This window comes from Strongylocentrotus purpuratus, unplaced genomic scaffold, assembly GCF_000002235.5.
Source record: "Strongylocentrotus purpuratus isolate Spur 01 unplaced genomic scaffold, Spur_5.0 spur5_contig_844, whole genome shotgun sequence".
Lineage (NCBI taxonomy): Eukaryota > Metazoa > Echinodermata > Echinoidea > Camarodonta > Strongylocentrotidae > Strongylocentrotus > Strongylocentrotus purpuratus.
The window spans coordinates 1,378,119-1,394,198 of NW_022145551.1; the positions used below are offsets into that span (position 1 = coordinate 1,378,119).

Genomic DNA, 16,080 nt, shown 5'->3' on the forward strand with positions numbered 1-16,080 from the left:
AATGATATTTAAACAATTTTTTTCTTTCTTGCCTCAGCTCCATTCCCAGAAGCTATCTTGCTCGTGACTGGCTATGACACCACTACCATCTCTGTCACCTGGCGCAAGAAAGAAGGTGTCGACTACCTGGTGCAGTTCATTGAAGTAGGCCAGGAGCTTGGAGAGGACTTCCAAGGCCTGGTCCAGTCGTCATCATCAACCAGCACCATCCTGTCGTTCAGGTACACAGACCTGGTTCCAGGAAGAAATTATGAGCTCATCGTCAGAAGCAACGATCAAAGCGAGGACACAATCCGTGTTAGTCAGAGAACCAGTAAGTCATACTAGAGTTGGAGATGATGATTTTCTTCCGCTGAAATTTTTTCCGGAATGATGTCGTCTGTTGAAGCTAGATGTGTGTAAAACAATATGATACCCCTCTAGCTCCAAACAAACAATGAGTGATTTCAAGTTGGGTGTTAGTGTTTAATAGTGTTAGTGTTTAGAGCAGTCAAGAGCTCTTAAATCGAGCTAATAATTTAGCGTCATTCGTGCATAGACTGTTGTGCAGTACAACACCGAACTGGAAATCAACATTTGCCTCATCCCTAGGGCCTAGTGTTAGTGAATAGGACATTTGTGCGTAAAATAATAACACCAGCCAGAAAGGTGGTTCAGCAGACGACAACTTTGTAAAATCGATAACACTAGCTACCGGAAGTTGACGATATTCAGAAGTCAAAGTCTTAACACTAGCTGATTTCCATTCGGTGTTTAGGGCTGGTGTTAGTGTTTATTAAATACTAATACCAACCCTAAACACCGAACTTGTTGTATACCACGGGTGGCCAACATTTTAAAGCTCGCGGGCCACAGCTAACGATTGACATAAGTTGGCGGGCCGTAGGTATACTTCTCCCCCACCCCCTCCTCTCCCCCAAACCAGTGGCGAATCCAGGGAGGGGGGCCAGGCCTCCTCCCCTGGGAAAGACAGGTAAAAACATGTTAATTTATTGATTTAGTAAATCTTTATTTAGATACTGGCCCCCCGCCCTCACCTGGCGCTCAAGGCAAGGGGGTGCGATTTTCAAACTTTGGAGGGCCAATCAAAATATTGTGCTGACTACCAACCCCCCTCCCACTGAGCGAATTTTTCGGGGGCAAAAACAACAACAATTAGTGCTCCTCCCCCCCCCCCCCGATTATTCACCGGCTGGCTGTTAAATATCGCTGCTAAATATTTTCTTACGAATTGGGCCCCCTCTCTAGCCCCCTCCCCTGCCGCCGGCTAGATCCGCCGCTGCCCCACACAAACACTCATGCAATACGTGTACACACCTGCAATTTTGCAAAAGCAAACAAGCAAACAACAAAACCGGTGAGAAAAAAAATCAGGCTTATTTTTTAATGTGATTTTTGGGGCTGCATTATTTTGATAGGCAAGTTTCAGCAAGTCTAGATGCAGCGTGTCATAATTCATTGCTATGTTGTTAACCTTCATTACATTCACACTCTGGTGACAAATGAGGCAAAGTAGTTTACCTTTCTCTTTTATGAAGAAATACTTCAGAAACCAATCTGATTTAAAGTTTCTGCCTTCACCAGAAACAATATCCTAACTGTATTAGTTACACTGAACATCTCATTGAACGCAGTGTATATGTAATGGGAACGGGACAAGTTTACGATTAAGATTCATGAGAAAATTCAACGGTGGTAGAAAAGAGTTGAACAACTTGGCATTTCAAACATATTTCTCGATTCACAACATATGTATATTTACAGACGTTACTGCATGCGGAAATTACAAATTACAAATTATGTTGTGAATGATGAAGACAAATTATGGAAATACAGATAGCTGTGTGTAAATGTTTTACCCTATTTCATCGCTGCTACATGTTTGTGGGCCGCATTTCACTTATGAGGTATTTTGATAATTACTTTTTCAAAGCTCCGCGGGCCGCACCAAAAGAGCTCGCGGGCTGCGGGTTGGCCACCCGTGTTGTATACAGTAGACATATAAGAGGTAACGCGATAAATCTCATCTGTTATAAGTCGTTCTAGAACTTAAATAGCTTCTCCCTCTCTGAAATTATCTTCTGTAGTAATATCATGTGTTAGAGATCTTTGATGAAAGTTTCTTTGTTAAAGATACATGTAATATTTCTTCTGTAGCGATGTTGTTAGAATGAAATTGAAAACACAAGAAATGCTTCATAACCTTCAATTTTGCAATGTGTCCATGCAAAGAAGCAACGTCTCTGTTTCACAGCTATGGCCTTCAAGGAACAGCAAAGTTGTAGCTTATCAATCTTTAATTTGCTCATGCTCCAGGTAGCCATCTAGCATTCTCCACGAACACCACATTTCAAATGAGTCTAAATTCTTTCTGCTCTTTAAAATACAAATATATATTGTTTTGAAATAAGTTTCTTTATTTACTTCTTTAATCTTTGTAATGTGATAATGATTTTCGTCTTGTTTTGTGCTTTGTTTGTATTCTGTATTTATTTTGTTTATTACTATCATTGTAAGAGAAATCACTGTGTTTTATTACAAGCCGCTGGCGTTTTAATTCAACTTCCCATGCTCAATTTGATTATATATGATATCTTTGTATTTTATGACATTTATTAATAAATTGAAAATGTCCAGCATTCATTTCTGTACATCACCACCAGAGAGCCTAATAGAGGTACCATCCATTAGTACAGCTTGATATTATTAATGTGATGTCTTTTCTTTTTAACCCTAGTGCCGTCTCCACCGATGAACGCTGCTGCTGCACCACTCAGCGCAGAGAGCATCAGGGTGGCATGGACCGCCGCCACAAATGATTTTGAGTTTTACGAAGTCACCTTCTATCCTGCAGCTGATATGACAGATTCTACTGCCATGACCATACCAAGGGATCAATTCAGTGTTGATATAGATAGTTTATTAGCCGATACAGAGTATGTTTTTGATATTAGGAGTGTGAGCGGCAGTGGGAATTCGTTGCAGAAGAGTGCTGCTATCACAGCAAGTGCAGCAACAGGTTGGAGAAGAATTCACGTTTGTTTATCCGTTACGACTAAATTCTCATGTACCCCCGGTAATACTATTCCATGAAACCATTATCCCTTTAATAGCAGGGGTTGGTTGCCTGAATGCCTTGTCTCAACTCTCCTTGTTTGTGCGGCTTTCAGATTTAGTTCCCTCAACAACAACAAAATCCAAAAAATTCCCAAAAATCTTCAGCCTTCCTCTAACTCGGATTTCTTAATTTTGTTGTACCACAGATTTCAGCGCATTGGGGATTAAATTGCTTGCCCTGGGCATGGGCTGATAGGTACATTAATCCTGGTGATCCACCAAGTACAGGAAAATGTATCACCAGTAAAATCTCATGAGCCAAATGATTTGTTAATTGTTTGATTTGCATTATTCATCTTAATTCAAACTGTCTACCAAGTTGATGTGTATCGAACCTGTCGAAGAGTGGACGGTGGACGGACCTCAAGTCATGCTTTAGAGACAGGACAGTTGATATAGTTTATTATAGTTTTTTACTCATCTTGGACTTATATGACCATCATCTTTTCATCGCATAGAACAATCTGGAGATAATGCACAGTTTTCAGTAGAAACAGAAAACGGTATTTTGAGCAGAAACCAGTTCCTGAAATCTGACATCGAGTGCAAAACTGTAAGTTCAGCCCCACATACTTTATTTCGTGTATATCCACAGCGATAAGAGAACCTCATTATGCCACCCAAGCTCCGCCCAGCTAGCAATAAAAAAGCCAAAACCACAGGCAAAATCCAGTCTGCCAGCCAAGGACAAATGCCAACACCTAAACGTCCTTTTAACGCTCATGAGGGGGTAAACCAAGAGGTAATAAGGCAGCAAGGTATGACAGCCACCACAAGCAGAGATGAATCATCGAAGGACAAGGGGGTCTTCATAAATTTTGATGATCTCTCTGACCAGCTAGGGGACATTAATTACGGAGGTGATGGTAATATGGCACAGGTTATAACCAGTGCAGTGGAGGCAGCAATTAAAACTGCAATACCAGCCATTGTTCAAGCAGTGAGAGATGCTTTTATGGTCAATGTAAAAGAATCTGTCAATCCTGTGATCCTGCGGTCACAATTTCGCATGGATGAGATGGAGCAGGAAACAAAAAGAGAAAATCTGCGCATTAGCGGCTTAGCAGAAAATGGTGAAGAAGAAGAAGGCGAAGAGTCTGAAGATGACCTAATAAGAAAGGTCATTGGATTGGCAAAAGCAGTGGATGTTGAAATTCAACCATCTGACATCTCGTCCTGTTATCGTATAGGGAAGTGGTCACCAGATAAGGAGAAGATTCGTCAGTCTGTTGTGCGCTTCACAACAAGGAGGAGGAGGGATGCCCTGTACCAGGCACGTTTTGGTCTGAAAGACAAGGACAACTTCACGAGGGTGTATGTGAATGAGGACCTAACCAGGCTGAGGTACTCGGTGATGATGGCGGCCAAAAAGATAGATGGAGTCAAGAGTGTGGCGACAAGGTCAGGAACAATTGTCTGCAAGATGGATGATGGCGATTTTAAAACAATTCGCAACCCTGATGACCTTTTTGATCTTGGACTTGATGATATGGATTACGCTCGCTTCAAGCTATTTGTCATTGCTTGATTTTCTTTTTATCTGAGTAATTTTAAGTCATTAATAGAAAAATGACTTTAAAATGGAGGACAATGAACTCAATCTGTGTCTTAGTTCACACAAATTAACTCCTGTTAATTTTGATGATGTTCTGCAAACCAAAACTGAAAATGCATTTTCTCTTACACATGTCAATATCAGATCTTTGAATAGAAATATAGAAAACCTAAAACTGTTATACGAATGTAGTATCAAATCAAAATTTGATATAATATGTTTATCTGAAGTGTGGAGCGTACCAGACACATCCATCTTGGGCATACAAGGCTATACTTTAGAGGTGAAATGCCGCAATCATACTTTAAGAGGTGGAGGTGTTGGTGCATACATTCACTCTTCCCTTAAATACAGGCTTTTGGGAAATTTTGAAGTAGCACATGCTGAATCACTTTGGTTGGAAGTAGTAATTAATGAAAAGAAGATCATTATTGGTGTCATCTATCGCAAGCCAAATACAGATATTCATGAGTTTCAGGATAGTCTGTTAAGTATTGTACATGATCTGAAATTAGACAAAAGTCAATGTGTGCTAACTGGAGACTTCAATATCAATCTTCTAGGCGATGAAATGGCAGCTGATAACTTTCTCACCTCCATGCAATGTATCGGCATGCATCAATTGATTAATTTTCCTACTAGAGTAACGCAACATAGCTTCTCTTTGATTGATCATATATATACCAATATGAATGTTCCCAGTATTCATGCAGGAATAATTGAATCTGACGTTACAGACCACTTTCCGATCTTTACCATTTTTAAGTCTAATATACAATTTAAGAAAAAGTCTTGCCGAGGAAAATTAATGTCTCGTTCTTACAAGAACTATGATGTTACAAAATTCCATGCTGAGCTTGCCAATATAACATGGGAATCAGTTTATGCAGCGGATGATGCTGATCTCGCATACTCCCGTTTTTGTGAAATCATGACAAAAGTGTGTGATGAGCATGCACCAGTTGTAGCTCAACACGGTAAAAGGAGAAAGAACGAACCTAAGAAACCTTGGATTACAAAAGCTATAATGAATTCCATAAAAAAGAAACATACAATGTATTCACAGGTTCTTGCCACCAACCACAATCCTGTCTATTTAACAACATACAAGAAGTACAGGAATATGTTAACTACAATAATCAGAAACTCAAAGAGAAATTACTATAGTAGGATATTCCTTGAAAATAAGGGTGATACTAGCAAAACATGGAAGACTGTAAACGAGATTTTAAGTGGTGGAAACAATTCGTTTAAGCCAACAGTGGTGGATAAATTGTGTGTGAATGATACTGGTACTAATGAAACCCTGTGTAATGAACAAGATATTGCAAATGCATTTAATGACTTCTTTGTTAATGTTGGTCCAAATTTGGCGAATGCCATACCAAACACAAATCGTAATACAGAGAAAGTTTTAGACGATGGTGTAGACAAATCTTTCTTCTGGAAACCAGTTACTGAGACTGAGGTTAGCAACCATTTAATAGCCTTGAATGTAAAGAAAGCTAGTGGGTATGATAATATGCCAATCAAGCTGATAAAAGATGCTGTGCACTATGTAACTTCTCCCCTTACATTTATTTTCAATCTGTCTTTCACCTCTGGTAAATTCCCAGATGCCTTTAAAATAGCAAAAGTGACACCTGTTTATAAGAAAGGACCTAAAGATGAAGCAGGAAATTATAGACCTATTTCAGTATTACCTGTTCTTGGGAAGGTTTTTGAAAAAATTGTAAATAATAGGCTTCTTGACTTTCTTGAAAAAAATCATGTATTATATGAGCACCAGTATGGCTTCCGTAAAAAATACAGTACAAAATTGTCAATGATAAATTTAGTTAACACTTTGAGGAATTCAATGGATGAGGGAAGAATCACACTTGGGATATTTGTAGACTTTAAGAAAGCATTTGATACAATTAATCATGATATTTTATACAGCAAACTTTCACACTATGGAATACGAGGCATAGCATTACAGTGGTTTAAGGACTATTTTTATAGAAGATTTCAATTTGTACAGTACGGAAATGTAACATCTCCCATGCTGCCTTTAACATGTGGTGTACCGCAAGGCTCTGTCCTAGGCCCAACGCTTTTCCTACTTTATATTAATGATATGCCATTTGCTACACGTTACTTTAACTTTCGACTCTTTGCGGATGACTCAAACTTATTCCATACATTTCCTGAAGGGCAAAAAGAAATTGATATGACTGAAGTGAACACAAATCTTCAAATTGTTTCAGACTGGTGTAATGCTAATAAACTGACAATTAATTTACAAAAGACGAGTTATATGCTAATAAGAAACCAGAGACGGCAGATTAATGTTCAAGGGCAACTGGCTATATCAGAAGCTGAAATAATAGAAGTTGATTCTTCGCTCTTTGTTGGGATAAAGATTGATAAACACTTGACTTGGAAACCCCACATACAAATGGTTAATAAATGCATCAGACAAAAAGTAGGAATCCTCTTCCGCTTACGGCATTTTGTGCCTAGAAATATCCTAGTGTTGTTGTATAAAACCTTTATTCAACCTCATATATCATACGGAATTGAAGTGTGGGGGAGCACTTACAAGTCTCACTTAAATTGCATACTGTATACACAGAAGATGGCCATACGGACAATCACATTTAGCCATTTTATGAGTCGTTCAGCACCATTGTTTTACGAATTGAAAATCTTAGATATTAACAAGTTCTATGAGTTGTCTCTATGTACATTTATGTATGACCTAGTACATAATAATTTACCTCACTGTTTGACGGATTATTGTGATAAAATTGAGCATAGATACAATACAAGAAAAAGAGAAAAGGGCCATCTACGTATACCACTGTATAAAACAACACAAGGCAAATTTTCAGTAACTTGTGTAGGAACCCGATTATGGAATGAACTTCCCGATGAAATCAAAAACAAAGGGTCTAGAAACACTTTTCGTAAACATCTCAACGATTACTTGATGAATAAGTGATTGAATTATGCAAGTACACATGTATATATTGTAAATAATCTCCATATTACATTTTTGTTGTTTTTTTTTTGTCAAAAAAATGCAATTTTTTGTATAAATAATCTGTAGATACATGTATCTATGACTTTTTAACCTGGTATATCCTCTTCATAATTATATTTGGAGTGTAGAAATTGTGCTACGGTATTACTCAACATGTATACTTCTACTGTCAAGTTTTATTTTTTGATAATGATATATTTATTTTTGCCAAGTGTGTGCTAAGAACAGGGGCCAGACTCGACTAGCACATGTGCTATTATTTGGCTCCTTTTCATCACCTTCTATATTCTATGAGAAAAGACATATGTCTAGCATATCAATACTTTGTTAGGTTTTTCTTTAATATGATCTATAATATTCATTTATGAACATGTACCATTCACGATGTATTCAAATGTTTAATCACTGATGTTATTGATGATGAATAAATAAAATCAAATCAAATCAAATCAAATTATTGACCCATTGCCTTCAAGAACCGGATGGATCCTGTATAAAAAACCTCTAGTAATAAAGGAGTTCAGTAGTCAGGTCGTTAAAGGTAATACAAAGTTTTGGTATGGGGTAATGGATTTGGTTCAAATGAACATATTGGAAGCATATGTAATCCTACAATATTCAGTGATCGTTGTCGCGTTTGAAATCAAGTCTAAAGTGATGAAATTGTAAATAATAAACTCTTTATGTTGTATAGCGCCCTCTTAAGGCCAAGATATTAATTCAGCTATAAAACATTATTTGACTAAAATCGACCGATTAACTATTACCGTTTGGAATATATATATATCAAATCTGCATATTCTGAGATACTTATGATTGCAGCTAACATCGTATGGCTGTAGGCGCTATTTCAAATTTATCAGAATTTACCGGGAGCACCGGTAAATTTTTATATTAAATTTTTCTCGAAAGCAGAAGAGTTTTAGGGGCTAAAATTTTTAGTGCTTATAATACATCCATAGGGGCATCCAAATATATCAAAATGGTAAAGAATCACTATCCAGCCAATTTTCAAAATTTACCAAAACTTTGTAATACCTTTAATAGATAAGTAATAAGTTTGTTTTGAATATCAAACAAGAGGATGCTTTGCTAAATTCTCATTTTAGTCACACCCTCTGTTTCTCTCACCCCCCCCCCCATTGATTTCTCTTCTGCATTTGATTTTTTAAGATGACCTTCTATTTTATAAGATCGACATCCCTGGAAAATTACAATTTTCTGTTGATCTATCCATAACCTTTGTAATTCTGTCTAATTTGGATCACTCTACCCATCTCCTTTGTTCACCTTTCATACAGAACCAATCATCATGAGACTCTTCTCTGCCGTGGAGAATGTTTTGCTAATTGATTTCACCCCCATCGTTGGTATCTTTGATGATTACCGCTATGGATACCGCGCCCTTCCCTCCGGTACAATCACCTACGAGCCACTTGACTCGGGAACGTCTCAGTTCGGCATCCAGGGATTGAGGTCAGGTGCTCTGTATGAGATAACGCTGGACACACGAAGAGGAGCGATCTACACCGAAGTTGATCGGATCCAGGCTAGAACTAGTAAGCTTCAATTAGACCACATTTCAATCTACTGTTTTATGTTGAATTTGTTTCCATTTGTGTAATATCCTCAAGTTAGAATAGAGTCCGGATATAACACTAGCGATAACACACAACGTGCAGAGAAATGGCCGTGTTCTATGTAATGTGTTTGATCCAAGAGGCACAAATACAGGATCATAAAACGTATATTCTTGGACTCGACCTGTTATTCAGTCAATGATCATTAGTGGTATGAACGATAATTGAGCTGGATTAACTAGTGATTGGAATGAATGTCAGATATTATAATTGTGCATGTAAGATTAATGTGTGCCAATCTCTGACAAATTCATTTGTGTACAACTACCTGTATATTAATGCATTATTATCAACCTTAAAAACACTTTAACTGACATTCTACGGGCTACAAATTAGGAGTATGAAGAAAATAAAAACCAGATAAAAATCTGTGTACAACAATGCTCACAGGCCCTATTTCATGCTGGCGCGGACAGGTGTGTCGAGAAGCCGACTCGCATTAACATGTACTTGACACCATTTTTTTTTAAAGAGGAAAATACATGTAGTTAAAGGAACTTGGTAACATTGTTCAGATGAACGATAGTGGTGCTTAGGTAGTGACTTCAATGCTAGATGTACAATATAAGATAATCTGAAAATTTGAGTGAAAACGGACCATTATTCATGGTACAAATTGGGAAAACTGCTCTGTTCAATTTCTTAATTCCCCCAACTATATTATTAAAATTTAATTACATTTTAGGTGAATGTAAATCGTCACAAAGCAATAAAATGGCTCTACATTCCATTCCAGACAGTTAAGTGTTGACAGATTTTGTATAGCCTGTTTTGTGTCTTTTTTCATGGAAAAACGGTTGGGGAAAATTCAAAAATGGTTGGGAGAATTTACTGTTAATCACTGTTAGAGGGTGCCTCCCATCGACGCCTTCAAAGAAAACCATAGATATCTTCGTGGTTTGAGAATTTTTTCAGGATTTGTTGCTTGTCAGAGGGGTAGTACAGTAGAAGGAATATAGTAAATAACATTTTATACAAAGAAGATTAAGCAATTTTTTTCATCAACCTTCAACAATGTTACCGAGTCACTTTAAGAACAGTTCGTTATAATTTCTTTTTTTCGACATTGCTACTATGATAATTTTGTCACAAATTATTTCAGCTATCAGTTGAGCTTTTCATATCATGATATTGCTTTAACTTGGTGTAAGGCAATATCTGATGCACATTGTCAGATATGATTGTAGAGCTGGAATGGTATATATTAAAGTGTGAGACATGAATTAAGGATTTTGAATACCTGCTGCATCATTAACTCCCTTTGGCAATTTATCTACACTTGCCACACTCCACGCAGGTGAGGTAGATGGGTACTTAATGGCTAGAATCAATTCCTGAAGCTGCTCAAGTGCCATAATGGCAGCCATGCTAAAGTTGGGGTAATAACTGTAGAGTGCCCGCAGTGTCAAGTCTGGCAAGTCAAAGCGTTATACAAGAAGCTATGTACTTACTGCCCATTATGCCTCCTGGCACATAGGGCAGCAACAAAAGTCTTCCACTCCTTCCGATCCTGGACCAGTCTTTGGATGGTTCCCCATGTGTCGTCCAGGTCTTTAATCTCCCCTTCCACATTTCTTCGCCAAGTGTTTTTAAATTCTGGTGTCCAGTGGAGGGCTGTCCGTGTGATGTCATCTATGTTCTTTCTCATGTCCGATTCATCTCCAGTATTATTACATGACTTTCATATTTCTCTTTTTTACTCAGGGCCCTCTGCCCCTCGTCTGATTAGTCCAGTGAGAGACTTCGATGATAATTCATTCACCTTAGAATGGCTAGCCCCCTCTACAGCTCAGGTTGATTTTGACGGGTTCCGCGTGATCTATACCCCTGCCGATGGAGCGCTTGAGTCTCCACTGTTACTTGATAAGACTCGGACATCACTGTTCCTGACGCGTCTTGAACCAGCGACTGAATATATGGTTACATTGGTGTCTGTGTCAGGACAAGGAAGCACACAACAAGTCAGCTTTGAAGAAAATGTTTCAGTTACAACAGGTACACATTATTTTGTATACATCTTACATGAGAGTACAAATGTTAAAGCCCCTCTGTACTACATATAGCTACTTGCTTCCTCTATATAACAAACAATGCCTAATCGGTGTCTGTTGGTCCCCCATGATCCTGTTAATTGAGAGCTGATTTGATGAGATAACCACCTGTCAGTGACCTTGCAGGGAGGTCTACCCCCCCTTCCTGGCCAAACTAGTGCAGACAGGCTTTAAATTCACTGATTTTTGTTAAAGTGGTATTTATTTTAAAAACAACCATGTGTTGCAACATTATTATTATTATTATTTATTCGACCATAAAAACACATTCAGCATGTACAGTGTATATAGGTGTATACAGAGTGAAATAGGAAAAATACAAAGTAAGATAAAGAAGGAATAGCATGTGGGTCAGGGTGCACAAAAGCGAAATTCTTCCCTGTTGCCCGGGGGCATGTGCACCCTCACATGCCATTCCGAGACATAATAGAATATATTGCAAGGTTCACATTATATAAGTATACAAAATAATTACAAACAATCATTCAGAAAATCATGATTAAATTAAATTTCGATAAATGCATTAAGAGGATATGAAGCTGCAATGAATAGAGTGCTTTAAGATTTGTATGCAGAAAAAACTTAAAACTTAAAATAACCAGAACACAATTAACATAAATCGTCATTATTCAATTGATCCAACGGTGTCTCATTCAAAGAAATTCTAATTAAAAAGAAAAAAGAAGAGATGTGTAATTGTTCAAGGTAAATCTGACCAGCAATTTCTTGTATATAACAAAAATATACATATGAATAGAGCGTAAATATTGTTTTGGGCTATACAATCAAGGAAATTATAAAACGTCATGTACCACAATAATGTACAATTTTTGCAGAAATTAAAGGTGCAATAAGCATTAGGATTGATAATCATTCACAAAATATTGAGTAGGGCCTATGGTGTTATCATTTAAGAAGAGTGGCATAATGTGGATATGAAGCTATCAATGTGGACCATTGTTCCAGGTTCAATTAATATAATCATTGTATCATTGAAAGAAAAAAAAAGAAAAAAAAAAAAATTAAACAAGTAACATTCTGAATCCAGTGTTTCAATAAGTTCTTGGATATTGATAAACAATGATTATTAAAGAAAAGGAGGAATCCCCCACTCTCAGTGAGGAAGCCCCTCTCAGTTTGAAAATTAGTTAGAATCGAGAAGGGACCGCTTCATAGAGAGTAGAAAGGATGAAAGTGAGGAGACCACCGATGCATCCCTAACCTCTAACGGTAATTCATCCCATACCCGAGGAAATCTCCGGGAAGCGGACAGGAACAGGGCCTGTGTTCGTGATTGCTGATGAATGAAGGACAGTGTAAAGAGGCGTCTCTTGCTAATGGCTATGTTTTCTATTAGTGTTTCACAGTCACAACAAAAGTACAGACATTTGAAGGTAAAGGTTTTGTATGTAACCCAGTCAGTAGAAGCTTTAGTTCTTTTAGCGTTTCTGAACAGACAGTGTTTCTTAGAAATAAGTTTCTTGAGCTCAGCTGTGATCCATGGTGAGCATTTGGATTTACGCTTAGATGATTGTGGAATCGATTCTTTAATTGCTGCATTAAAAAGATCTAAGAATAGTTCAGAACTTTCTTCAACATTACAAGGGTCTAGAAATGAGTTCCAGGGAATGAGATGAAGAAGAGTCCGCAGGTGGTCAAAGTCTCCCTTGTTGACATGTAGGAAAGACCGGAGAACAGAAGGCATTGGAGCGGGCTGCGATGAGCGAAGACGAACGCAAACAGCCAAATGGTCCGATTCCACAGGATTGGCCATAGTATGAACATTTGTTATGGCATGGTCACGATTGGTCAATACTAAGTCTATGAGTGACCCTGAATAGACATTCGTAGCGGTCAGACGAGTAGGAGAAGCTACCATTTGAGTGAGATCGAAGTCATTCATGAAAGATGACAAATGGGTCCGGTTGTTTGAAAGAACATTAGGGGACATGTCGACGTTGAGGTCCCCTAGGAGAAGAAGCCCATCGTAGTCATCGGGGTTTCACAGAATCCAGCTCAGCTTGTAGCAACTTTGAACTGTGCATATTTTACTATCAAAATGCTGGAGCGCTGTATAAATGGCAGCTAGGCTAAAGCTGAGGTAATAATAAATGTGCGTCAAATAGAATTATCTAGATAGACGACGCTAAAGAAATGCCTATTATTATTATTATTAATAATTTTAAATTATCTTTACAATTTGTATCTCTTTCGTAGCCGCTGGTGTGCCTGGTGGTGTCAACATCAAGGAGCTGACTGAGACGTCCATTCGTATCACATGGAACAGTGCTCCCAGTGTAACCTACATCCCCACCATCACACCAGATGAAGGGACAACCGGGATCTTGGGTGACGAGGCTGCCATCTTTGAAGAACTCACCCCTGGCCAGCTCTACACACTGACAATGACACAGATTGGTGGTTCCTCAGGTCCCTCCACTCAACAGTACACATGTGAGTGATTTACTTTCAGATTGTTTATTAAATAATTAAAGGGAAATCAAAATTTAAAGGCATCGTTTAACAATGTTAAATCTGAGATGCGCGGCCCTACCTGTTATCAGTGTCTGTGATATGGTGTAATATTAAAGTGACTTGGTAACATTGTTGAAGTTTGATGAAAAAATTGCTTCATTTTTGTATAAAATGTTACTTACTATATTCCTTGTACTGTACTAACCCTCTGACATGAAACAAATCCTGAAAAAAATTCTCAAACCACGAAGATATCTATGGTTTTCTTTGAAGGAGTCGATGTATGACACCCTATAACATTGATTAACAGTGATTAACAGTAAATTCTCCCAACCATTTTTGAATTTTCCCAACCGTTTTTCAATGAAAAAAAGACATAAAATAGGCTATAAAAAATCTGTTAACACTTAAATGTCTGGAATGGAATGTAGAGCCATTTTATTGCTTTGTGGCGATTTCCATTCACCTAAAATGTAATTAAATTGTAATAATATAGTTGGGAGAATTAAGGAATCGATCAGATCAGTTTTTCTCAATTTGTACCATGAATAATGGTCCGTTTTCACTCAAATTTTCAGATTATCTAGCATTGAAGTCACTACCTTAGCACCACTATCTCTCATCTGAACAATGTTACAAAGTCCCTTCAAAGCCCTAATATTGCGCTTCAAGAAAAAAGTGCCTTAAAAAAGTAAAAATCTTTGAGTAACCGGTTTTACCACAATCGTTTTCCCAAATAGACTGTAGTGTTAGGAAAATGCAAAATTTGATTTTGATTTCCAATCGTAAATATCTTAATAATCAGACAGGCGATCGGCTTGTAAAAGTCATGGGGTTCCTGACTGACCTAAAGGTTTATATTTATCATTGGAGCATGAGCTAAATCCAGGATTTTGTTTCAGAATCTGAGTCAAATTTACGCAATCCCTTTAACCCTTTCATAACAATCGTTCCACATTTGTTTGTTTGGTTCAATAAATTAAGATTCAGAGCCTAACAAAATATGCGAGACGCATTAGTAGAAAGGGCAAAATTTCTGAATAAACTGCATTTATTTGAATTTCATGACTATCTTGCGGTTGATGTCAGGAACTTTTAAAAAGTAAAATAAACTTTAAAATCCTTGAATTGGCAACACACTGAGAAATTAAATTCATTATTTTTGACGGAAATGGCAATGTTTCAACATTCCCGCCGATGTATACTGTTTTTAGAGACATTCCATTTAATTTTTACAATGTAGCAATAAAAGAAAAATATTATTGTTGCCAATTTAGAGGGAAATGTGATAGATTTGGGGTCAATAAATGAATTTGTTTCCACAGTACCAAATGCCCCCATGGATGTGGCCATCTCCAGAACTACTGCCTTTGAACTGGACGTATCCTGGAGTCCGCCAGCGCTTGGGTTCTACAACTCCTTTAGTCTAACCTACTCTCAGGTTGGGGCTAGTGAAGTCACTACTATACCTGTTCCTGCGAGTGATACACCCTCTGTTACCTTGCCTGACCTTCTGCCAGAGACGTCCTACGCTGTATCGGTTGTCTCGGTCAGAGGAACTATCAGCAGTCAGCCTGCTGAGACGTCGGGAACCACAGGTAACTTCCTTCCATCGTTCATCCAGGGCCCGATTTCACAAAACTTGTCATCAGTGACAAATGACAGTTTTTGTTATAAGCTACTGAAATCCTTGCTTCTGATTGGTTATCAGCAGATTTGTCACTGATTTTTGTCGTTTGTCATTGAAAAAAGGCTTCGTGAACGGGGTCCCAGATTTCGCCCAACCCTTTGTGTGTGTGCCATGCAAATGATCTCCTTGTGCAAAATTACTGCCGCTGGGGTATTCATATGTACAATTAAGCTAAACAGGTGTTAAATGGGTTTTAATGAAGATGATTTAGACTGGAAATTGTTAATTTTAAAAGGTTTTTACGCACAAAATAGTCCTCTTAATTGTAACCTTTTGTTTATGCCAAATGGTACTTGTGGCAACTCTGGGAGTGTGCCAGTTTGCACCGGTGGCGCATCAAAGTTGATATGATCCACACTTTGAACTAGAGTTTACTAAGACTTCCACTGCTGAGAGGCAGAAGATCGTTTTGATGGGTCAGTGACACAAAGTCATAACTCCATGTTGGCCATTTTGAGAAAAAGTGGTTAGTGTGTCACTGAGCACTTGGGCCTTGAGTTAAGTCTATGTTTCACTAGGCATTG

General features: G+C 38.0%; 1 protein-coding gene across 1 annotated transcript in view; it reads left to right on the forward strand.

Moving 5' to 3' along the window:
• Positions 1 to 16,080, forward strand: part of LOC100893781 (tenascin-X) — a 61,758-nt gene that overhangs the window by 37,534 nt on the left and 8,144 nt on the right. The window contains exons 28-33 of the mRNA XM_030990406.1: positions 38 to 313; positions 2,738 to 3,019; positions 9,002 to 9,259; positions 11,045 to 11,335; positions 13,609 to 13,845; positions 15,192 to 15,464. Coding sequence (XP_030846266.1) covers positions 38 to 313; positions 2,738 to 3,019; positions 9,002 to 9,259; positions 11,045 to 11,335; positions 13,609 to 13,845; positions 15,192 to 15,464 — 1,617 coding nt within the window. The remainder of the gene's footprint in view (positions 1 to 37; positions 314 to 2,737; positions 3,020 to 9,001; positions 9,260 to 11,044; positions 11,336 to 13,608; positions 13,846 to 15,191; positions 15,465 to 16,080) is intronic.